This window comes from Nyctibius grandis, chromosome 3 (genome assembly GCF_013368605.1).
Source record: "Nyctibius grandis isolate bNycGra1 chromosome 3, bNycGra1.pri, whole genome shotgun sequence".
NCBI lineage: Eukaryota > Metazoa > Chordata > Aves > Nyctibiiformes > Nyctibiidae > Nyctibius > Nyctibius grandis.
Window position 1 is genome coordinate 18577457 of NC_090660.1, and position 25350 is coordinate 18602806.

General features: G+C 43.9%; 1 protein-coding gene across 3 annotated transcripts in view; it reads left to right on the top strand.

The window, feature by feature from the left end:
• The window catches only part of RNF152 (ring finger protein 152), a 42183-nt gene extending 16922 nt beyond the window's left edge, over window positions 1-25261 (top strand). For all 3 annotated transcript variants that reach the window (XM_068396599.1, XM_068396598.1, XM_068396600.1), the window contains exon 2: window positions 23620-25261. In XM_068396599.1, the coding sequence (XP_068252700.1) occupies window positions 23783-24394 (612 nt within the window). In that variant the 5' untranslated portion in view covers window positions 23620-23782 and the 3' untranslated portion in view covers window positions 24395-25261. The remainder of the gene's footprint in view (window positions 1-23619) is intronic.
• The last annotated feature ends 89 nt before the right edge of the window (window positions 25262-25350 follow it).

Genomic DNA, 25350 nt, shown 5'->3' on the forward strand with positions numbered 1-25350 from the left:
TTTGTGGACATAGTGGCTTTGGCACAGATGTGATGAAACTAGCTACTCTCTTGATGAAAACACACTGAGCTGGTAATACTGCAGTTTTGCGTCCTCTCTAAGGAAATTTGGGGATGCAGCTGTGGTGGATGGAGGTCGTATTTTTTTACACTCCAGATTGACATTGCTGTGCAGGAAAAGGTATGTCGGACAAGCATAGCTTTAGCGAAGTTATGTGACCGTGATTTCAGAGTGAAACACGGAATTAATAACTACCTAGAAAATAGAGGAGTATTTGATGGAAATTTGATTTAACTTTTTAGTGACTCAGGAATGTGAGCACTTAAGATTTGAGTCATGTTTTTTAAAGGTGTTTTGACAGGACTTTCAAAGTTATCGGTACATTTCACTGCATTCAAATTAATATGCATGTAAAAGCTTGAGTGCACTAAGTCTGTTTGTGTTTGTGAATCGGGCAGTTAGTGGCTTGGCCACCTGCATTTTGTGTTTGCATGCAAAATAATTTGTGTTAGCAGTAGAGCTTTCCATGTGCATTTAGGTGTGTTATAACTGATCTGCACGCAAACAAAGTAGGTCTGGGAAATGTAGGACGCCATGTAGGTAAGACGGGATACTTGCTGGAACCTGCTAGATTGCGTCTTGTCTTAAGAACAGAATGGGGGAAAAAAAAGACAGAGCGGGGAGGGTGGGGGTTACCTGGTTATTGTAGTTAGGATCCAGTCCGCTTCAGTCAAGGCAGTGCGCTGCTCATGTCGGAGAATTATGCAGGGCTGTGTTTCAACTGGTCTCCAGAATGACTCAGTGTAAGAACTGACAGTGAGGTCATGTGGATTTTTTTAAAGAACCTGTTGGACTAATTAGGCTATGTTATATGGCTTAGTATTAGTTAAGCACGCCCAGAGTTACTGGTAAGAGTTCAACCTTCAATTTTCTGCTGGAAACAACTTTCCTTCAAGATTGAGATGTACAGCAATTGTCATTAGAGATTGTAACATATTAAACCCCAAAGCCCTGTAGAAATGGGGGAAGGAAAGAACCTGCAGCAAGCAGGAAGGGAATTAATAACATGACGAGGGCCACACTGAACAAGCAGATGGCTTAACACTCAGTGTCGCAGGAAGATTGGTTGTATCAGTGTTTAGTAACTACTTTCACTGAGTCTGTTCATGTGTATATAATATATATATATATATAAATTAGTGGCTGCTGTGATTATGTATAATGGCTTATTATGTCCTCGTTTGCACAAGGCAACAGAGAAAGTAAGACTTCCAGACTCTTACTTATTTCTTTTGCTCATTACAAACATTCAGTTCCTCCCTCTCCACCTCTGGACACTCCAAACGTTGCTCACACGTTATCTGCATTCACCCTCGCTTCCTGCTCACGCTCTGTCCCTTCCCACCTCTTGTTCCTGCCGTGGCCTCCAGCTCCTGTAGGGAGTCTGGTGTCTTTTCTCCTGCTGCTTTCTCCATCCTCTCCGTACCATCCCTAGTCTTCAGTTACACAGATGTAAATCAGGCAGAGTTTTAGTTTCCCCTTAATTTCTGTAGCATATGTAAGTTAGAACAATTTTTTTTTCAATTAAAAAAAGGTTTTTGTCCAGTGTTCATTTCCAGATACCGTAAATGATGAGTGGAGACCTTAGAAAAAGAGTATTTCTACAATGAAGCTCTCTCAGTATAAATCTTGACAAATTTTACATGGCTGAAAAAATCTTCATCTCTTGACCTGTAATTCCAGAGGGGTAATTTTATTGAGGTTCAGTCTCTCAGGTTTTATGTCATAGGAAGTTTGTGTCCCCTAAGGAAAAACCTTCATCTCTTGTATACAGTGAGTGTTTAAAGTCCAGAGGCAAAATTCAAGTCTGGAAGTGTGAGGCTGTGTGCCTGTGGAGGGCTCTGTCTATCAAAACTGGGTCTTTGAACTGCCAGACCATGGGGCAATATGATCAGATTAGCCGGGACATGCAGTGGGGTGTTTTTAGTGATTTTTGCCAATTGCAGGAAGACAGAGGACTATCTGACTGGTCACAAAGTCTGCTGGGCAAATGCGTTTAACAACCGAAAAGAGTTTGAAGCGATGCTGTGTTGTATGCCTGTAGTGTCTATGGATGGCTGTTGGGTGCCTCGAGACAAGCTTTGCTTTTGTGTGACACATTGGCCGTGTGCTGACAAAGGTTACAGGGTGGCATTGAGAATCTGTTTGTTCCAGCATAACGTTCAGCTTGGTGTTCTTCCTCCAGTACAAGACTGCCTTGTTTTTCTGGTTGGGTTATGTTACAGAAAAAGTAACCCCTGTCATCAGTGAACCACTGGGTGGGTACAACATGTGTGTTGTACACGTTGTACACGATGTGTCCCAAGAGCATGGCATGCCCAGTTTAGCAGTGGTGGCCAGTGTTGAGTCCAGAGCAGTTCTTTCCCTTTGAGCTGTGGCTGGTGTTAGCAAAGCCTAAGCTAAACTTAAGCTGCCTGAATACCGGCTTAGCTAACTTCTTGTTCTTTGGGACTGTTCAGTCTTCCCAGTCCAGGCAAACCTCACTTCATCCCCCTTCTCCAAGGGCTGTTGTTACTCGCTGCTTTTTTCTTTTTTTTTTTTTTTTTTTCCCCCCCAGGACTAACAACTCTCAGTGGCATCTCCACTAATGTTTCATTGCCATGCAAAAGGAGGAGAGCACTTCCGTCAGCAGCCTACTTCAGGCAGAGAAATTTATATCTGTGAGAAGCATATGTACAGAACAGCAATTACTCAGATCGTCAATATTTATACAGCAGATAATAGTCATCATGGACAAGACGAATATTGTCACAACAGCAATAGCTGCTTGGTGGGGGCAATGCAAAATATAATTGCTAAGTTTCTTTAAACAGGATAATTATTTAACTTTCAAGTGATTGGTGAAAATAGCTTAGAGTCTGAATTAAATAATCAGTGGGAGTTCATCTGCTACTAGAAAGTAAAGGAAATGCCCCTCCTGTCTACCCTAGTGTCACACTGCGAAAGCTGCCTGGGATGTTGTCCTTTACACGTGGCTTTTGCTGAAGGCAGTGCTGGTGCCAGTCACTGAATGAGGAATCATAAAAAATAACAAAAAAAACCCAGAGCAGCTTGTTTTGAAAATGCATTTTTGTTACGTCCACTGTGGACGGTTGCACGTGCTTTGATTTTAAAAGCCGTACCCCAGTGTCCGGTGGAAAGTGGCCATCCTTATTGCAGGCTTTTTATCAGAGCTTTCCAGCATCCCGCCTGCCGGCTGATGCAACGCCGGTCGCCTTGGTGGTGCCTGGCTGGACAGGCAGCTCAGAGAGCCCCTGTCCCCATCCCAGCTCCCACTTGACAGAGCTGGCTGGAGCGACAGCCCGGGTGGTGGCTTCCTGTTTGCACTGGAGATGTAGCTCCTGATTTCTGCAAAGAGAACACCTTCTTCCACCCAGCCTTTTTAACCTTTGTATGGCAGCGTGACTATTCAGAGGGCTTACCTTCGCTGGCAAGAAAATCTGCTAGGTTGCCCTGTTTTTGAGAAGTATTAAATCAAAAACAACCTGAATGCCAGCTCTTTGTTACAGATAATTTACTTGCTGACTTTTTTCTTCTGCCTGTGAAATGCCTCTGAATAGCACCACTTTTTCTTTATACTGACTGACTCTTCAGATGTGACTATCTGAGTATGTGAACCGCTGCACCCCCTCAGCTTCTTTCAGTTGAGGGGGAACAGTGGTCAGGAGCATACAGCACTTGATGTTCAGCATTTAGCTGGGTTGGCTGTCATCTGCAACCTCAATCACACAGCTCAAAGTTTTTGAAACACCAAAGCAACTCAAGAACATTTTCAACAGAGTAGAACCACAAAAGACCTTAAGTACTGCAGTATCAAACTCCCAAGCACTGTATTCTATGGGATGCGGATAACGAGGCTTCTTGTAAACTGCAGAGAGAAGAGTTGGCCCAAGAGTGGGATTTGCAAAAGCCGGCATCCCAAATACGGAGACACATGAGCTGGGTACAAGAAGGAAGCATCAAGAGGTCTTTTAAGCCGGCAGCCCTCTTTCTGTTCTGGGAAAACATGCTGAACTGCTCCTTTTTATTCCTTCCTGGAGTTGGATACCTTCTGCTGAGGTGTAAGCAGTGGAGGAGCTAGTGGTTGCTCTCTCTGAGTTAGGTCTGATACTCAGCCCAAAGGAAGCTAAGACTGAGCTCTCCTACCTTTGGCGGCATTTGATTGTGGATCTTTTCCTCTTCATAGGTAAACCCATTAAACTGCCTGGATTCTAGCCCTTCTCCAAATGAATTTTTAATATAAAATAATTAAACATTCATTGGAGCAGGAACAGGAACTCAGGTCCCCTCATATTCAATTTTTCTTTCTGACCTGAATATTGAATTATGTACTTCAAAGTGGAATGGGGTCAGCAGGAGGCATTGGTAGAGCTCTGCTGAGCTACTGAAATTGCTGGTACTTAAAACTTTCATCTGGGAGAAGGGAAAAGAATATTATAATTTTGTCAGATTCACCCTTAGTGAATAAAAGTTTCCTTCTGCCATGAGAATATCCAGGTTTTTGTGCGAGTCTGCCACTGGCACGTGGCTTGGGAAGTCCTGAACCTGATGCATGCAGATTAATTTGGACAAAAGGCTTGCCTGAAGGTGAATTTAGGCCATCTTAGATCTTCCTGATGCAGGTAAAGCTGAGACATCCAATAATGGCAGTATTAATACTTCAGATGCTTGTCCCCAATGCATAACTCTTAATAGAGATGCTTTCCAAATTGCAAATCACAGAGCCAGTATTGCAACTGTGTGTCTTTAAACTTTTTCTTAAGTAGTACCCCCTAATTTTTTTACTGAAGGTGGTGTAATCTTTGCTCAGAACTTAAGGTTGCAGTCAACAGACTTACTTTCTTAGTTACCTTCCCCAAATCCCTTTGAGGCAGCCACTGTTGGGACTCTGTTGGGGGATTATCTGCAAAAGTTTTAATTCAAATGTTTTATTCTGCCTGAGGTTCTGCCTTAGAGGAAAGTAAGTACAAGCCACCTCTTGGAGGTGCATTCATAAGCCAGCCCCTTATATAGGTGAGCCAGCCCTGTGATAGACCCATGCTCGACACATTCATTGCTCCTTCAGTTGTATTGCAGCTCAGACTAGCTTTTTTTCAGAGTAAGGAGAACAAGGGGCTATTGAAGAGAGTAGGTAATCAGCACTACTGATATTCAGCATTACTGAATTGTGTTGTAATAACGAGTTTTTTCATCAGGCTAGACTGTTTGTCGCTAATTCTCTGAATAATTTTTTTCATTGCAGTAACTTGCATGGGGATCTGGAGATTATGAAAGGGATCACTTCCCCTCATGTTTAATGGGGTACTGTGTTTTGGCTGTCTTGTCCCACTGCTAAGCCCAGACCCAGTTATATTCTAATTTGAGGATGAGATGTTAGGGTGAGGAAATGGAGTGCTTGCAGCATCCAGAAGCCGTGACACTTCAGTGTCAAGCGCTGGGGCACCACTGTGAAGACTGCAGATCAAGGTCTTTCTGTCACGCTGGTGCAACCTAGCTGAAGCCTTGAGGGGTTTTGATGAATAAGGATTTTAAAGATCCAGTCTTGTGTAGTAGTTTTCTTTCAAACTAAAAGCAGAAGGACTTGTGTGGCGAAGGATGGAATCAGGGATATATTGGTGTGAAGCCTCAAGAATGTTCCTGGGACAGAAAAATCCCTTCTCCTTAGCTTCTGAGCAGTAGAAGGGTGAAGCTGCTTGCCTCTTCAGTTGGTTTTATAGCTGGTTTGATGTTTAGTCCTGCATTGCCTTCTGGAAGTTTTGTCTGCATCCTCATTTTGTCAAAGTTCATTGGTTTACTTTATGGAGGGGAAAAAAACCCCAACCTCTTTTAACTGAAAAATTGGACTGAAGGCTTAGGTTTAGGAATGCTAGCACCATCTCCCATGGGAACTGTAATTAGTATACTTTGTTTTCCCATTTTTCCCTTGGGGCTTGGCTTTATGGCTGGCTTCCATCTCCTCTTTTCATGTTGAGTTGCCATTGTGGTTATGGGAGATGTAATCTAGCTGGGAAACCCAATATGTGTTGGAGAATGGGAACATGGGTCATCCCGTATGAGCAGCATTTCACAGTTCTGAAAATGGGTTGCCAAATTTCCAGTATTTAGTAGAAAGGGAACCCTTCCCATAGTACAGGTGGCAGCTGTTCATTTCACTTCATTCATAAGGTGTTCATTTGAAACCTCAAATTTCCATTAAAACTCATTTTTTTTCTAATTTTATTTTAAATCAGCATCTTGGCTTAATTTACAAGTGCAAAATACCATTTTTTTAGGGGCTTGCCCAGCAGTAATAAGTGTGATACTAGGATACTGGAATATTTTGTAAGTTCAAAGTGGAGCATGTAGGAGATGGTGATTTGATTTGCCTGAGGAATCATCTCTTCCTGGTCTGGCATAAATATTTCTGAAGTGTGGAATGGAGCTGGGCTGGGAACAGGAATAGGCATCAAGTACACTTCAGACTTCAGATTTTACTCTCTGAAGTAGATTTCCTTCTTAAAATAGAAATCAACAGAAATGTTGGGGTTGCATTGATTGAACACACCGATTATATTGTCAGTCTGTGGAACAGGAAATGTGTCAGTGCATGAAGTTAAAGCATGTCTAGAAGACAGAAGCTGGGAGTAACAGCAAATTGGTGAGAATTCAGTGCAGTTGTATTGCTCTCAAATTTGCTTTTAATAAGCAGTGAGCTATTTTTACAAGGTCATTGTTGCTACGGTTATGGTTGGCTAATTAGCAAACCCCCTTCAGGGAAAAAACCCCTGACCCTCCTGAAGGTCTTCAAGTGTACCGAAACTCGTTCTTCTTATTCTCTCAAATTCATGGTGTCTTCTGCCTTTCAGCTTACAACCTCTTGCAAGCTGCCACTCTCCCTGTTTGTGTGACTTCCACAGAAAACACAAGTTGTAGCAGCTGAAAGGGAATTTTAAAATAGATCAGGAAATCTAGGCCATGTCAGGGTGATTTTGAGGTGGTATTAAAAATCCAGTGGTTGCCTTTTTTGAAAGCTTTTGCTGAATGTTTTGAGGTTTAGCTTCCTTCTTCTTTATCTAAAGATTGGGAAGAGTGAGGCTTTCTTCTCTAATGGAGCATGTCACATACATCGGCATTTGGTGGAAGCAGGACTGCTTGTGGGATGACCTCTTCTCCACTGGAAGGATTTCTGGGCAAGTCTGGCCCAAATCTGCACTAGAGAACAGTATTGTGAAAGAGGCTTTGCCCAGCTCATTGGAACTGCTTTATATGGAGGGGTCACTGGCACAAAGAAATGTTGGCAGGACTGGACCCAGGCTAGTTTTCACAGCTTTAAAGAAATGAGGCTTTAAAGAAATTGTTTATCCACCTGCAAAGTCCTTGTGATATTTTTTTTAACCCGTATATAAATTCATAATTCTTTTCATATGTAAAGTAAATGAATTCATGCTGTCATACTGGTGCTCCTGAACATCCTTGCAAAAGGGCAAGGTAAGCCGGTGCAAAGGATTTTGGTAAGGGAGTGTGCATTTTAAGAGGATATTATCCCCATGTTCAAAAATAGTTTAGGGAAAAAAAAAAAACCTCGCACTGATTTCCCTCTTGGAGTCCTGATTTACAGTCCAGGTCTCCTCCCTTCTGATGCAGCCACATCCCTGACACAAGAAGCTGTGAACCAGAGGTCTGTTTATGGTCTCACCTTGGTAATGAGGAGTTATTTAAAGAAAGGTTACAATTTTGTGACATGTTTGCTTTATTCCTTATGACTACTTGTTTGGAGTCAGCATGACCCAAAAATGAGTGGTGGTGTTAGGTGAAGGGCAATGGAAACATGACCCCACGACTACAGGAACTTTACTGTTGTAGCCCTTGGAGAAGCTACAGCAAATCCTTTTGTATTTTGAGGAACCTGACTAATTTTTTCCAGTGTTACAGTGTTATATTCCTGTGCTACTCCTTCCTCTGCTGGCTGAAGCTTCTCAGTGTGATCCGTTGGAGAAACTCTTTATCTTTTTACGTTAATGGGTCGTTATGGAACAAGAACAAAAAAATTAAAGATCCTGCACTGGCAATTTAACGAAGTGATAAGAATCTACAACTTTGTCTTTTAGTAAGATTATAAAACTGTTGCTTTTTCAAATTAAGAGAGACACAGAGGTGGCCGTAACCTATACATGTGCAATTATAAATCAGGATATCATGCTGAGTGGGAATTTTTCAGTTAAGTCCTTTAAAGGTCTCATTTTCTAGCACTTGTGCTCATTTCTTTTGTCTGATTTTAAACAATATACAATAGCATTTTCCCATCAGCAAAGGCCTGTGCATTGCAATGACCTTTACTGCTTTCTTTAGAGGGGTTATGCAATTAGACATAAGGGAATGAAAATATTTAATGATTTTTTTTTTCTTTAAAAAGGTCTTATGCCTGTATTCTTATGGTTGTACTACTGACATTTAAGCATCTGTGTTTTGCACCTGCACTCTTATTTTGAAGAGCCTGAAAGTCTACTTGCAAAATCTGAGCTCATTTGTGAAAATCAAGGTAAGAAAAGAATATAGGTGGATATAATGATCATCTTTAAAGCAAGAAGCTTTCATTCTAATGTTCCTTCCCTCTTTGGTCCCCCATCTCCATTAAATATATTATATTTTCTTCTAAATTTAAATTCAGAACTTACAAAGGGATTGACCCTTTTCATTTCTTTTGACTAGTCAGTGCTGGAGAATTTTGCGTGCCTTTCTGAACCCGCTTAGAATGCACTTGCCTACATTTTGCTGCTTGGGAACATTAAAACTCCTGAGAGTCCGCACTAATTGCAATCTCCTCTATCAAGAGAGGTTGCTTATTAGCGAAGGCAGTTTGTTGTACTGAATAGCGAGGAGAATACTGAAGCTTGGGCACCCCTTAGTTCTGCTTCCTGATCAGGTGGGTAGAATATCAAGGAGAGCATCCATGCATCTGTTCAGGGAGATCCATGGAAACAGGAGATCCAAATAAGTTCTTACAGCAACAACTGGGCAACTTGCTAACTTGGAAATATTTCTGATGTCTCATGATAATCACCAGTTACACGCTTCATTGCTGCTCAGCGTTAAGATTGATATGGGTTACAGTTATGCTTCATGACTTGCTTTTCCACATGTGAATATTGTATGAACCAAGTCCTCATTGGGATAGCAGCTGGGACGGCAGAGTAAGCAAGAACAGTTGTCCGATTCCTCTTTCTTGTGCCATCAGCCCATCTTTGTGTATTAAAAGATACTTGCTCTAAAAACATGTATTAAACAAACTTGTGCAGTGCATATAGTACATAAACCTTGAGCTGAATTATGCCTCTTTCAGCGGGTAATGTTTGTGAAACATCGAGAAAAAAGGTATGTGTTTATTGCTTGTGAGGAAATGAGTCTGGAATTCTAGATACAAATGAATTGCCTAAAACACAGTAAGTATCATGTGGTATTGATTGTGGACTCCCTTCTGCAAGAAGGGCACATTACTTTGCCTGGTTTTGTTTGGTTTCTCTGTTGCTCATATCCACAGAGAAGACCTTAAACTTTTCCAGTTTTGTGTGTATTTATATTTGGGGTATGTCTTGGGGGAGAAATGCCAGTGATCCACTAACATATACAGGAGAGGAAAGGAAATTACTTTCTGACAGATCTTTTCTGCTGTTTCCACATGAGCAGATGGATCCCATGGTACAGGTTTGCCTTTAAGGAGAGTTTAAGCAGTAAATACTTCTGCTTTTTGCAAGAGGGCTGGTTATTTTCCATATTTGTATAGCTTTTAGGTAATTCATAAAGACTTCTGGTGAAAATGCAGGCTTTTTTCCACCCAGCTGTATGACCTTCAGTGTTTTAAACTCTATAAACTACTCCAGGGGAGGATGGTGTGGGAATTGCATCTTTGTCAACTGAGCCAATTCATTACCTCTCTGAATGTTGGCTGCTATGCTTGATGCCTAGAGTTGGACAATACAATTGGCTTCCACAGTTTTTCTTTAAAATTTCGTTTTCTAAGAGAATAGCACAATCTTCCTAGGTTCAAGGGTACCTCCTCCTCTCTTCCCCAAGTTGCACAGGGCCTCATTTTGAAGACTGAAGGATTAGGAGAGTTTCCAACAGGAGCAAAACAAGCAATTGCTCTTATAGTTGGATGACAGTTGCAAAGACTGGATGAGCCACAGCTCTTTGAAGTGGATTTGTCTCCTCTGGCTGAGGAGGCTACTAGACAGAGGGTTTCCTGACAGTCAGTGTTTGATTGGAAGGAGTGCTGGTTTGACTGACTTTGCTGCAGGAGGAGTATGAGTGGTGGGGTGAGGCTGAGGCAGAAGGCTCAGAGGGGGGTGGGAGTCTTCACCGCACCTCGAGGAACCATCTGTAGTGACACTTCCTAACCATGCAGGTGAATCCTGTAGCTGTTAGTGTATGTTATAGGGCATAGCTAAAAATAAACAGAAGGGAAACTAGTTTCTTCATCGTTAGGGTGTGTTTTTTGTTGTTGCTGCTGTCTTAAAGCAATAAAAAACAGCATTATTTCAGCTACATCCCAGCTTGCTGCCTGTTTGGAGGCATGTAGGAGAGTGGTGGGAGGCAGTAAGATGCTGCCACCTCTCCATGCACAACGTGGAAAAGCAACTCTGCCTGCCCTGCGGGAGCTCTCCCCTCAGTCATGGAGCAAGTAATGAGCTCAGTGCATTGGGTGTGCTGGTGCCCTATTCTCTTTTAGAAATGACTGTGCAAGGTGCATCTCACCATGCTGATGCATCCCATCCTGCACCAGGATAATCTTACGGTGCTAAAAGATGGGTCGGGCAGCATTTGTCCCTGCTGTTTGGGAGCGGGAAAGTGCAGGTGGTCATCCTAAACCAAACCAAATCTCCTGAAGGGTTCTGAAGCAAGCTAGTGGGACAGCCAAGCAGAACTGGCTTCCCTGGTCTTGCCAGCCCTGGTGCTGAATGCTTTATATTCTGGAGTGCCACCTGCTGGGACTGCTCTCTTCGCTTTCCTCTTTTCTAGAGGCAGCTGCTCTAGAAGATGAGAGCTCAGACCAAAGAGCATGGATGTTAGTAATAATAACAGTAGTAATTGTTTGTATTGATCATTGTGTTATTTTTTTAATTGTCGTAGCACTTGAGGGCCCTGTTTATTGGCAAAGACGTCACTCTGGCAGGTTTTCTGCAAACTCAGTGGGAAAGAAACTGGCAGAGGCTTCACTGCTTAAAAAATACAGAGCGCAATATGGAGGAGTGGTTTAAAGTGTTGAAAAGAATTTTTCCAATCCATGTCATTATTTGGCAAAATATGAAGCATTTTTTATTTATGTCTTGATTTAGTAAAATATTTTGATCATTTCTGTGGTTGGCAAAAACCCAAAAGCAGTAATTATTCAAGTGAAAGACACCTGACAGTGAAGTCACTTAAGCGAAAGTTAGGAAAACAGTGACCTGACTCTAAAAAGTAACAATGATGTCAGTAAACTAAATAATTCTGAAAACCTTTTGTCTGGAAAGCAAGGGATGTTGTAGTTTGTGGCACAATGCAAATCTGGGTCCAGAGCTGAAGTTTATTTTCATCCTAGTCGAGAACCTGTTTTGGCAGTAGAAAAGAGATATTTTTTGAATCTGTTTTGTAACATTGATTTTCTGTCTGTGGGCCAGATCCTCAATGGGCGTAAGTCAGTGTGGTTCCCTTGGCATCAGTTTGGTTGTGTGCGTTGGCGTTTCCAGTGTTCAGTGCACCACTGTAAGGCACGCATATAATGCTGTAACAGAAATGGAGTAAAGACCTCAACTGAGCGGAATCTGGTCAAATTCTGCATAGATGCATAAAGCTGTATGCGTGTCTTCTTAGATCATCTCTTCCAGTGCAACACTTCCTAGAGTGGCATCACAGACTTCTGTCCTTTTTGCCTTCCTTTTAGCAGTCCCTAAGGTGCCTCTTTGGTTTCCACCTGCTATTCTGTGTGATGCTACATGTAATACATGTTGGAAATAAGTGGTGAAGCTTATCTGATGTAAGTCTTCAAAAGCTATTAATGACTTTGGGATATACCCTTGAGACTATTTTAAAAAGCCCTGAACCACCTGCCCTTTCAAAGTAAGATCTTTTAGATCCTCAGCAAGAAACACCTGTAAAAACCAGTAATCCCATCAACTATGTAGTCCTCTTCAGGCTTCGATGACGTCGTGGAATGTGACTTGTCTTGAAAATGCCCTACATTGTAGGGGTTTTTTTAGAGCCAACAACCAAAATAATAGTCTTTGTAAACATGCTGCTCTGGAACTACTGCTGATAGTTGGAGTGTATTTATCTGATTTGCTTTTGCTAGGTGGGGAAAGAAAAAGAAAATGTGGTGTATTGCTTGACTTAAGCATTCCACATTCAGCAGTAGAGCAATGTGAGTAAGAGATACTTCTGGCTCACTCAGTGGCTGACCACATCAGAAGAAAAATTGTTCCAGAGTTAGTACAAAAGGCTTTATTTGCCCTTTGCATTAACTTTTTATAAATTTATTCTTCTGAAAGAAAATAGCCAAATTGAAATGAAAGTTGAAATGAGCTGACATTTTAATGGAAATGACCATTTTTGCCTAAGGAGAAAGTATTTGTTTAATTTGATCTGAAACTACCGATGAATTTATTCACCTCAAAATACATTTCTTTAGATAGCTCTAACTCATATGCAGAAATCATGAGACTGGCTTGCAAGACAGAGACTGAAGTTTAGGGGTTCTACCTAACTGGGATTTGGGGCTTCTGAATTTCATGGTTTCAGGCTTTTCTTCAGCAAAATGGGGCTAGCAGCTTTCTTTTTACCAAGTACTGAATTGATTGTCCATAATCCTGTGAGCCTAGGACTCACCGTGGCCATATGCTATCAGGATTGTGATGAAGTCTTGAGCATTAGCAATATTATGCTAGCTATGTTTGCTAAATTTATTCTGCTGTTACATTGCAAGGACTGCAGAACTAGGCCCAAAATTAAGAGGTAAAGCAGTTTGCTGTTTGATTGTTTCGCTCTAATGTAGCGTGACAGCGTCCTTTCCGAGCATTTGCGCTCCTTCATACAGCAAAAATGCTGTATACTGTTAGCTAAGTGCTGCCAAGCGGAGGGTATTTTCACACCAGGATGTTTCAAAAGCAGCCAGACTTTGACTGGCAAAAGTATGATGGGTGATGTCTGGCCCGAACTTTGAAACTCACTGTAAAGAATGAAATGCAACCTGACAGAGCTTGGCAGGTCTGATAAACTTCTTGCAGCTACAGAAGGTGAGTGACTCTTGGAATTGAATACCATCTCTGTGAAGGAAAACAACAGTAGTTTTCACATAATATGGGCAAGAATAGTTTATCTTCCTGTGCCTGAGCATTTGAGCAGCTAATTGCCGGTCCCCATGACAGCATGGCTGCTGGAGCAGGCCGGGTAGCAGCTCTGCAAGCTTTGAGCTCAGTCTCCCAAGGTTGTAATTTATCTCAGCCCACCGGAGAGGGTTGTGGTGGTGCTAACCTGAGTTGCTAACTTGAGTTATGGTCGTCACCCTCATGAACACCGCGTTGCTTAGCTGCAAGACTTCTTCTGTATGCAGACGGTGCTGGTTCATATGAGGGGGAGACTCAATGCAAATCCCCTCATTCTGTTTTAGGCTTCATCCAAGAAGTCCAGCCATGGAAGTCTTCTCGTTTCTCTCATGGGCATGAAGGAGAGAGCTGAGAGCCTTTCCTGGTGTCAGTTTGTCGTCTCACCACTAGTCTGACATTTTGCTTTGTGGTGCTGCGGCTTTGAGTCATGATGTGGAGCTGGTTGGGTTAGTTGATGTGCAACCAGTTACTTTAGTTGCAGCTGTTTTGGGAAGGTTGTGTTGTGTTTCCTCAGGTCACACGTTTTCAGGGTGGTGCAGGGGAAACGAAGGCATCTGCACTTAGAGATTACCTTGATCTGCCTGTGGCTGCTGGCACTGGGTTCTGTATTGGTTATGCTGATGGGTAGTGTGTTAAGTATGTAAATGTGCAACTGACCTCAAGAGCATGTGTCATCCCATTAACTTCCGTGGCTAATGTCAGGCCATGCACTTCATAACTTGTCTGAACTGGAGCTTGTGGAGTGTTTATAGTCACGAGTAGAAACATGTGGTTTGGAAAAGTATTGGAAGAAATTACTTATCCAGTGTAGCCTGCTAAATCTCGTTTGGAAGATTTTACTGGTGTAAAGACAGAGAGATAAATTATGAAATAGGAAATCATCAATATGATGAGCTGGGTTTAACTCTGCTTGTGATCCATATTTGCAATGAGAATTGGACTGTTCCCAAAATTCAGGAGGCGAAGGTGGTATTAATATTACTAGGTGACAAGAGTGTTACAGGGTGAATGATTAGTTTCCAATAAGAAAGGAGCTTTTGAATCCGTTCCAGTTCCTTTTGGTGTAGTCTGCAAACCAGAATGACCAGTGCCATGACCTGGAGTAGCTGTAGTGCTTATCGGAGACCGAAAATGCATGAAGATCACGATTTGTCTGCATTAGGAAATGACATAGCAGTTGACCTTGAGGAGGCATATTAGTTGGCTATCTTCCACTCTCTTGTGAAGATAAGCTCTTGGCAGTGGTTCTTCTGTGTTAGGACATCTGTTACACCTTTTCTCTTGATAAACAGGGCTTTGCTCCCTTGTGCTGCCCACTTAGCAGATTTCAGGAGCAAGGTAAAAAGATGAAAAAAGCTCCCCCCACCCCATCTTCTCCTTGAAACCTTGTTCTACTTCTTCATGGTCTATGAAAGAAGAAAATTTCCTTACTTACTGTTGCGTGGCTTCTAATAAAATATTTTCTGATTTCTTAATCCCATCTATTTCCATGTAAAAGGATGTATTATTTTGATTCCCCTAGGTCTATTGAGCTTTTTTCCCCCCCATTTTTCTGAAGCAAAAAAAGAAACAATCCCTTCCCACACCCAAACAAAACAAACCCCAAACCATCCCAGCCCTTGACAACAGCCTCGTGAAGGTAGCTGTTCAGTGATGTGGGTCTCAGAATCACGTCCTCAGGAAGCCACGCTGGGTGAGTGCAGGGCGTGCTAAGCAGGTGGGGTGTGCCAGGCGGGAGCGCGGAGCCAGGGTTGCAACAATTAAAACTCTCGTTTGAAGGACTTCTGTTTCCTGAGGTAAGTGTGAAATTGAGTTTTCAGTTTTTGCGTTGTATAGGCAGTGTACGAACGTGTGAGTATTGATTCCTTTCTCTCCTCCTCTGTTTGTGCCCATAGGCAGCTAGAGTTTGACCTAGTTTTTTTCAAAACCCACTCAATGACCTCGGAGAGCTGTAGCACTCTCTTCTGTAATTATAGATTGTTGTCTGAATACACTAATTCAAGCCGATTCCCACTCAATCACCCACTGACCTGTATCAGTGATAAACGTCTGCTTTGAGCTTTTTTTAAAATTACTTTTTTTTTTGGTGGTGTATTTTGTAAGTCTAATACCAAATCCTCAGGGGAAGGAGGGAAGAATCTTTTAATTAAGTTTCTCATCAGGTATCAGGCAAATTCTGTCAATGGCAGATGAAGAATAAAGCTCTAATGGGAGAGCAGAATTTGTCATTTAAGTGATCAGGTGCTTCATGCCTCTCTCATAATTTTGAATGCCACAAGATTCTGTCATGTTGCCATAAATGAAAATCTCTTAGTAAGAAGATGTTGCATTACATTTAAAAGCTGCTACGGAGAGTGGGTTTAATGCCCATAGCTTTACTCTTTGCTTGGGCAAAGCTCCTCATGTAAGGTTGTGGGATTTTGGCCTCAGTGACTTAATTGTGACCTCACTTTAAGTTAGGGAGTCAACTTCTAAATCTGTCTTTGCCGACCCCCTCTGCTCCTTATGTCCTGGTCCTAAATAACTACTGGTGCTGTTTTTTATTCAGGGGGTGAGGAGCAGATTTCTTTTCACACCACCTCTCCCACCCCTGTTCCTCTTGATGTCAGTTTGAATGGCAAATGTGTCTCTCACTTGGTAGTGGAAAAACCTGGCTTTTAATTCCGCTCACCCTGGGGTTTAGGAGTGAGTCAGGCATAATTAAGAGCAGCCAACAAAGCTGAAGAAGTGCTAATGGCCCTGAAAGTGTGCTCAGAGTGGGCTGTAGAAATGAGCACCATCCCTTGGGATGCATTGAATCCTGGAGATTTTGTTTATTTGCAAATTGGGAGGGAACCTTTTAGTATCCTGTGCTGGGAAATTTTCAGATTTGGGATGTCTCAGGACCACAGTCAGGTCTCTCATCCTGTCAAGTGCACCCCTCATGCAGGAAGAGAAATGCTAGGAATTACGGACAGCAGAAGTGGTGAGGAGTACCTTCACGCTCCTTCTAGTGGGGCAGAGCTGCACCTGGGGTCCCCTGTGCTCTTCCAGTCTGGAGGGAGCCTGGGAGATTTAGGGAACCGTAGCTCTGGGGCAGCTTGACAAGTGACCTTGTCAAAAACCTGCGGACGTGTCAGAGTTGGGCTGTTGAGGGGCAGGTCAGGCTCCCACCACCTGGGCTCCAGGACCACTGGCACAGAGGCCTGCCGAGGGGCTGGGTGGGCAGGAAAGCTGCCTGCTTTCTGTCTCTGCCAGTCTGAAATAAGCGCATTTCTGTGGAGTATTTTGATTTCGAATAGTGTTTCTCACTGGTAAACACCTCATGTGAAACTGTCTGATGAGCATAGCTGTACTGTTTTGACTCAGCAGTAAGAAACTGTACCTGTCGTTTGCTGACCTGGCGCGTTGCAGGTGATTAGTAGTGTTTGCTGTTGGAACAAAGTGCAGCTTATCCTGATCATATTTGACCAAAATAAGGTCTTTGGAGCCAGGGAACGTGGACGTGTCAAAGTTTGCAGATAAAAGGAGGGAGCAGCGCAGCTGGCGACGTGAGGTGGAACAAGGAGCAGCATGTGAGTCTCTCTGTTTTCTACAAACACGAAAGATTGGTGTTTTCATCTGATCTGTTTTTGCTCTGAAACTGTAAACTTCTATGTCTAGTTACATTCCTGTGGGTGAGCTTTCTGCCTCTGTCTCCTGTTGCTAGGACTGACTGGTGACAATTTCTAAGGTAAGTCCTGTGGGATGATACCTTGCAACTAGACTTCTTTTTTTGTGATCCACCTCTGATCGCTCAGCTGCCAGAGAGGCAGGACAACTGCTGTCCTGTTTGATCTGTGCCATTGAGATCATCCAGAGCAGATTCTCCATCAGCCTGGATCCCCTGGCGCTGGTTCATAGGATGTTGTAGGCTCATATATCACAGTTTCACTCAGCTTTATTGTTTGTGGCTTTATGCATCCGGGAGTGTGTACACCTGATTCTCATCTTGGCAAGGGCTGGACTAAAGCTAAAGGAACAGTGCCAGCTTGCACTGGCTAAGGATTTGGCCAAATTAAAATGCTTTTGTTCTGCAATATTTCTGTGCAATTGTGAATAACTTAAATGGAAAGTATGGTGGGTGTAGGGCTGCCTGGCTTAGAGGAAGGTGCCTGGAAAATAGGTAATTCTGAAGAGAGGAACGGTTAATTTTGTCTTCTTCTTGTAAGCTTTATGTCCCTCAAAATGCATATAGTCTTTCAGTTGTAATCTAGTGGATGAACTGTGTCCACGGAGATACTTTAATTTCTGGATCACAGGCTTTCATGATTTTCACGGTCTCTGGAAAAGCTGATGTATTCAATGAAAGCCACAAAAAATCTCAGGCATACCATGGAGATGCTGCCAGCTGGAAGAGATGGGGAGAAACGGATGGTTTTCCGAGCTTTGTTGATTCTCTGTTGCAAAAAAAGAATCTGTCCAGAATCTGTCACCTCTGGCCAGTGGCTCATGAGGTAAAAAGTGGAGCTGTGATGAAGTTGTCCAGGAGCTTTGAGGCAATCTGGGTGGTGCTTCCATGACCTTGGACCAACTGCTTCGTCTCCTAGCACTTCTTTTCTTAGATGATAAAAGGATATAATGAGGATAATACTTCTCTCTTAACAAGGGTGTTGTGATGAATAAATTAATTAATCATTGTGCTGTTCTCAGTTACTATGGTAATTAGTGCAACAGAACAGCCTAAAAATAAATAGGATAATTTAGTGAAGGATATTCAGGGGAAATCAGGTAGTACGCCCTGGGCATTTGCAACAGACCCAGTGTGTTTGTCCAGAGATGGATTTTTTGAAAACGTACATGGATGCTGAATTTTGTAGCAGAAATACTTCCAAATATTAAATATGTTCCTTCCTCCTCACTAGCAGTTTGAAGCAACTCTAGCACACATTTCCTTTCATATCTGTGGGCTGACGATTCTTGAAATTAGTTTCCCTATTGAGAACAGTACTACCCCCTCACCCCCATCTCCTTTCCAGCCTAAGGGCACCTGAAATGAATGGATCTTTCTTCATCATAAATCATACATAACTCAGTAATACTGTCAAAGAATTCTTAATGTGTTTGGGGAGTTTATGTAATGAACCTTCTGTGAGAAAGGTGAAGTGTCATCAATGCACTGCCTTGCTGAAAGTCTCTCGTTAACCTTGCCGTACAGCAAGTAGAGCACACCTAAATACGTGCATAAGTCTGTGCAGAGTTTTAGAGGCTGTCTTTAAGCGATCAGCTAACTACATCAGCATGCCACAAGGCCAGTCTTTAAAAATGTCGTATGATGTTTAATCTTCTCTGAATTGTATTAGATTCCACAGGCATCATTTAAGTATATTTTTTGGGGCTTTCAAGTTAATATGATTTTGGGCCCTAATAAGTTAGGCAGTATGTGTGAAGATAGTTCTACGTTCTCCAGGGGAGGCAGAACCCCTTCAAGGCTGTGGTTTCCATTGCTTAATATCACTGGGGCTGTCCTTACATAGAAAAAATATTATGTCAATAGGCAAGGATTTGCCAATACTCTGTTCTCTGACTTGTCCAACTCCCATCATGGATGCTCAACGTCTTTCTTTGCACTGGGTTCCAAGAAGAGCTGTCTTTTCTGACCTGGCCAGTTGGGGACCACTTTATAGTTAAGGTTTGTGCAGAGCTTTCTCTGTGGCAAAGCTGTGCTTTCTTCTTCCTCTCGCTGTCTGTAGCTGTGCTATACTAGCTGCAGCAACCTTCATCTGTTCACCTCCTGCAGCACCTCCCTGCGTTGTGCTGGGAAGGTACGAATTGCAAGAGAGCAACACATGCCCCTTCCCCCTCCTCCTTCTTGGGGAGTAGGAAGCTGATGCTTTGGCATTCCTGGCCTCCTGCTCACCGAAAAAAAAGAGAGCTTGGGGCTCTGCTGTGGCCTCCGACAAGGTACCGGCAGAACAGATAGCGTGACTGACAAACAGCTGAAATACTTGTTTTATTCTCCAAACCTTTATTGCTCTTGAGTCATGCGATCGTTTCTCAAATCTTAAAAACTCTTGGCTCGGGCAGAGGGCAGCCCAAATCTGCAAGGAGGACCTTTGTGCCGTGCTCTCGGCCACCCAGCTGTACCTTGATCTTCTGCTGCAGGGGTCATCAGCTTTGCAGGTTCCTCCCTGGGTCTCTGTGACCGTTTGTGAATCTCTCATTTCACCGGCCAGCAGCAGCCCTGTGGATGTTGGGCCGACCCAGGGCAAGGGGAAGAGGGTGCAGGGGAGGCAGAGAGGTCTCCTGATGTTCTTTGCCAGGCCTGTCTCTTCTGGCTTCCTGTGCTTCTGCTGCACCTTTCTGACACTTGAGTTTTGGAGCTTGTGGATTTTCATACCCAGTTAGTTTTTGTGTTACTAGTTAGATCTCAGCCCTGAAGAGCTTCCAGTTGCTGTCAGGTTTGTGCCAGGCAGAGTCACTACTCGCAGCTGCAGTTGCCTCTGTCTGTGTATATGGTTTCACTGTCATATTCCCCAGCCCTCCCTTTCACATGCCTGCCCCTATCCACACATATATACACTGTCTCTCTGGCAGAGACCTACAAATATCTTTGTCAGTCTTTTCTGATTCCCTTCCCCACTGTTTTCCCATCAAACCGTCCCCTCGCCCCCCTTGTCTGTCACTGGGTGACAGAGGCAAAGAATGGCCAAGCAATGTTTTTGGCCAATGCTGACGTCAGCCTGGCTGCCTCTTGGTCTTCGTGCTCAAAGTAGTGCTGAGTAAGCTTTGAGCGAGGTGTTCACTTGTTATAGCTCAGTACCTCCAACTGGTATAGGGCTGTGTTGAGCACAAACTAGAGAGTTCAGTCCTCCATCCAAGAGGAGGTCTGCTGCAGTATTAAATGGTGGTGTAGTTATTAAAGTGAAGTGGTATAAGAGTACTGAGAGAGCTCCCGTGGCTTTTCCTTCCTAACTACATGCTGCAAAATGAATCAAATAGATATTATGCAGTTTAATTCTGACTGTAGATGATGGCTTGACTTTCTTTTATCCCCAAACCGAGCTGTGGCAGAGTGCAGGAGGGTTGTGGGGCTTTCACCATGTCTGGGAGTAAAGTTACATTGCACCCATGAAGCTACATATCCAACCTTTGAACAAGGCAGTGTCAGCAAAGACCAAGCGGTTAGGTGGCTGTGGCTACTCTTTAACTTGTCTTTAGACATATTCTGAAGGAATCATACTAACTTCTCTGCTTCCTGGTTGTTAGCACTGATCTGTCAAAATACACCTCTGGTCATTGTTTGAGACATTTTTGGGAAAGTAAGAAATGTCATAATTCAGTGCATAATTCATATGCACAAAGCAACTTTGTTACTTGAAATAATGTTTATAGTTGTTCTTTCAGAACAAAAAAAATAAAGCAAAGGAAAAAATTGTAACTTCAAGACACATGGTTGGAAGTGACTATTTCCTTGATTCAGTACCAGGTCAAAATGGGGTTGTCACTATATTTACAGCTTCTGCAAATACATCCTCACATAGCTGAACAACGTACATCATGTAGGTGGTAAGCCCTATCTTAACCTTTTAATTTGGCTCTGTTCTTTTCCTTTTTCTTCCTATAGTTTGCACTAATGCTTTAAAAGTTTGACCTCCTGGAAAAATGCTTCACAGCATTGCTTAGCATTCAAACCAGCTGAGATCGTCCTGTTGGGATGGATTTTCTTCTTTTTCCTTAAGGCGCTGTTTGCCTGGAGGTGACTTTTGTTTTATTCTTCAGTTCCAAATACCTCATCTCATTCTCTCCTAGCACTGATCTTCTACTGGATGTCACTGGGCCAGGGATGAGGGGCTTGATAGTCCATGAGTATATGACTCCTGGACAGGGATACGAGGTCAGAAAAATTATCTCCATCCCAATCACATTCACATCAATAGAAGCTAGTTTACCTTTAGCACTGTAAGTGGAGAGGGATGGTTGTAGGTGACAGCTAAACGAGGTCAGAGAACTTCACTGGTCAGTTCATTGACATCCAAAACATGGAGGGCAGAGCTTCTATGGGGAGATACTGATTTACATCTGCAGAAGAAGTACTTCCACTCTGTTTTAAACATAAGCCTTACCTTCTGAATTTCCAGGCATTGGGGCTTTTTCTCATAATAATAGTGCAGTATTGTTATACCTGTTTTTTTATAGATCTGCAGATGCAGCAAATCAGAGTTGTGTCTTGCGATGTGGCTGAAAACTGGATCTGATGGCTTCAGTGATCCCTTCCTGTGTTCCTATAACTAATTTCTGATCTGGCCTTTGTCTCTCAATGTTTTTCAGCCAGGAATTGCCTAGCATTGTGGGTAGCTCTCTTCCATTTTTCTCTCTCAGCTGCACTCCGGTCTTTCAATGACCCTTTCTGACAGTCTTTCTTTGTGCCTGCTTGTACTGTAGGGATGTTGAGATGTAACGGGAAGGAGCGGATAAAGAAGATAAAACCTCTACTCCTTTCCCTCGGTGTGGCACGCACACAGGCGGTGAATGCAGAGCCCCCTGCGTGGCAGTGTTAGGCTCCCTGTGCACATGGGAGTATCTGCTAATGCCATGGGCAATACGGTGCCGGTGCAGAGCAGGCGCTGCACGGGCCCGTGCTGGCTTCACTCTGGCGGGGTTCTCTCCCAGCGGTGGCCTGTGTGCCATGTTCAGGCAAAGCATCCCGAAAGTGCCATTCGGGTGGCTGGCACGTGCCGTTTCCCCCTGCAGCCACTGCCCGTGTTTCACAAGCTCCTGCCTTCATAACTGCAGCCCCTGCTCCCTCCTGAGTCAGGATTGTCACTGCATGTTTGTTGGAGCGCCTTGTGAGCCAAAATCCGCTGCTGTTACAAAAGCAGCAGCAGGGCCACTTCTGCCAACATTGATGATATCAGTCGTTAGCGTCTGAAGAGATTACGTATATTTTGTTTTCTCTGTTCAAATACCAGTAATTGCCAGAAGCAGGATACGGGACAGTGTCGTCCAGAGGGCTGTCCTGCATTGCAAACCCCACGTCTACGCTTGCCTTCTCTTCTGGAACTGTTATTTCTGATTTACTGACGTCACCCATTGATTAGCCTGTTGCAACCTCATTGCTGTGATCTGGAGGGAGGAGCAAGAAATATTAGTATGAAAAGGAAAAAGTCCTCCGACAGCTGTGGTCCTCAGGTGTTAACTGTTTTGGGAAGAACATTGCAATAAGAAGATCACCATGCAAATATTTTGGATTTTCTTTATTGTATTCTCTTGATGCAAATTCAGGCTGATACTTCTTCAAATACAGCAAGGAAGCCAATGTAAAAAGTTGTAAAAATGTCATCCTTTCATATTTATCATGTGTTGGAGTGGCCAAAATCAAACAAAGCTAAACAACTCACTGTGAAAGTAAACACTGCTGCCTGTTTTTGCATAGCTGTAAGAGATAAGTGGGGAAATGCAAAGAATCCCTTTATAATGAATAGTTTAGAACAAGGTTAGTAACAATTTGCCTGTAATTCAGTGCATTAACAGATTGTTCTCCGTGGCGTTCAGTGGTCCTGGGTCTAAACAGAGCCTTTTGTCTCGGGTGAAGTTTTCATCTGTGAGAAAGTTTATGTTTCAGAGTGCCATGTTCAACAAGCTGCTCGTGTAACCAGGCAAACAGTTAATTTGACTGAAAGCCACGCCATTCCTTCTCGTTGTGCGCAAATGTGGGTGTTTCACTATAGTTACGTGGTTGCTCATTCATGCACAGGCATAAGTTCAGGAGCCTGTGAATTGCATCTGTTTAAACATATTTTTCTTCCCCCCACCTTTCACGCAGACTTAGCGCTTGAGCCACATAGCTAAAAATCCTCAAGGATTTAAAGGATTAAATGAGAACAATTGTTAAGGTGCAGGAAAGGCTGAAAAGTCCTGAAAACATGGCAGGAGGTAGATGCTGAAGGATCTGCTTAGTGAACTACTGTCTCCTCTGTTACGGGTAAAGGTATAACTGTGAGTGGCAGACTGGCAGGTTGGTAGGGATTCTATAGCTGAAAAAAAAAAATAAGGGAGATCTAGTGATGGCTGACATGAAGGTTTGCCGCTGGGCGGTTCGGTGAAGCCAGTGGGATGATGCTTTCTTGTTAAGGGTCGCAAATTTGTTTCTCCCGCCAGATTACAAGGTCAGCGCTAGTTTTCATTCCCCCTTGTTGGACTTTTTTATACCCTCTGGTTCCTGTAAGTAACCTGTTTCTTCACATTTTTCTGTTTGTCTCAGGTACTGAAAGATTCAGGCCAGAGGTTTTCCTGTGCTCTCCGTAGCTGCCGCGTGGTGCTGCCCTGAGGAGAAGAAGCAGTGGGAAGGCGGGTGCTGCCCTTTGGCTGCGGGGGCCGGGGTGAGGCCCCTCACAAGGCTGCTGTGCCTCCCTGCACCGGCCACCATGGAGACCCTGTCCCAGGACTCTCTGCTGGAGTGCCAGATTTGCTTCAACTACTACAGCCCCCGCCGGCGGCCCAAGCTGCTGGACTGCAAGCACACCTGCTGCTCGGTGTGCCTGCAGCAGATGAGGACCAGCCAGAAGGACCTGCGGTGCCCCTGGTGTCGTGGGATCACCAAGCTGCCGCCGGGGTACTCTGTGTCGCAGCTGCCCGATGACCCCGAGGTGATCGCCGTCATTGCAATCCCCCACACCTCGGAGCACACGCCCGTCTTCATCAAACTCCCCAGCAACGGGTGCTACATGCTGCCCTTGCCCCTCTCCAAGGAGAGGGCGCTACTGCCGGGAGACATTGGCTGCCGCCTCCTGCCCGGTGGCCAGCAGAAGTCCCTGGCAGTGGTGACGATCCCGGCGGAGCAGCAGCCGCTGCAGGGCAGCCTTCCCGCCGAGGGGGGAGCGGAGGAGCCGGACCAGAGAGGTGTTGTGAAAAGCTCCACCTGGTCGGGTGTTTGCACTGTGATCCTGGTGGCCTGCGTCCTGGTCTTTCTCCTGGGCATTGTCCTCCACAACATGTCGTGCATTTCCAAGCGCTTCACGGTGATCTCCTGCGGCTGAGGCGGGGATGGGGAGTGTGCTCCCCTGGGGGTTGGGTTGGGTCGGTGGTGGTGGTGCTGGTGGTGGTGGGATCGAGCAAGACAGTTCACCGCAGCTTTGCCCAATGACTGCAGAACGCTGTGCGCCGGGGCAGCGGTGCGGTGGCCTGGCCGCGGCCCCCGGCGGTGCGGCATCAGGCCTCTTGGCAGTGTGCGGAGAAAATCACGTCCCGTGTCTGGCGGCAGCGGCACTGAGGAGGACTGCATGCGTCACCATAATCATTTATCAAAGGGACTGCAACTTACAGTGATTTTTTTTATCGTGTTGCGAGATTAAAGACGTCTATGTAGCTGGTTATACTATAAAGTATACGGTATGAGGTCTTCTCTAAACACAGTAGATTAAAATGAAAACTGCTCCATGTAGAATTAAAGGAGAATTGGCACACGACTCTGTACAAGGTGTTCAATACCTGTCCACACATGCATTATTTTTTAATGGGGGGAGGGAGGGAGACTTGTAAAACCAATAAATCATTTATCTGGTAAGGCATTTTATGTTTTAAACTGCACATTAGTTAAACCAAGTTAGGAAGTTGTACAATAGTTTTTGAAAGGAAGTGTTTTACAAGCAATCGTTTCGTTCCATGGTGTGTGTTTTTTGCCTCTGTGTTTTTCCCCATTTGTTTCCAGCTACAGGGAAGTGCACTTTCAGCATCTTTTATTTGAAAGAGCTTTCGAGCAAGGAAGCAAAGTGGACTAGGAGGAGTACCCAAAAATGTAGCCAAAACACTTTTGCCTAACTGGCTTTGCATAAAGGATGGCTTTGAACAGTAAACACTGGACATGCTGTTTTACCTCTGATCTGACAGCAGGGCTTCCCGACGACCTGGTTTTCATAGCCATTAGTGAAGAAATGGGTTATGAGAGGTCCTAGGACTCCTTCCTGCAAGGATGTAATAGAAAATGGTTTTTCTT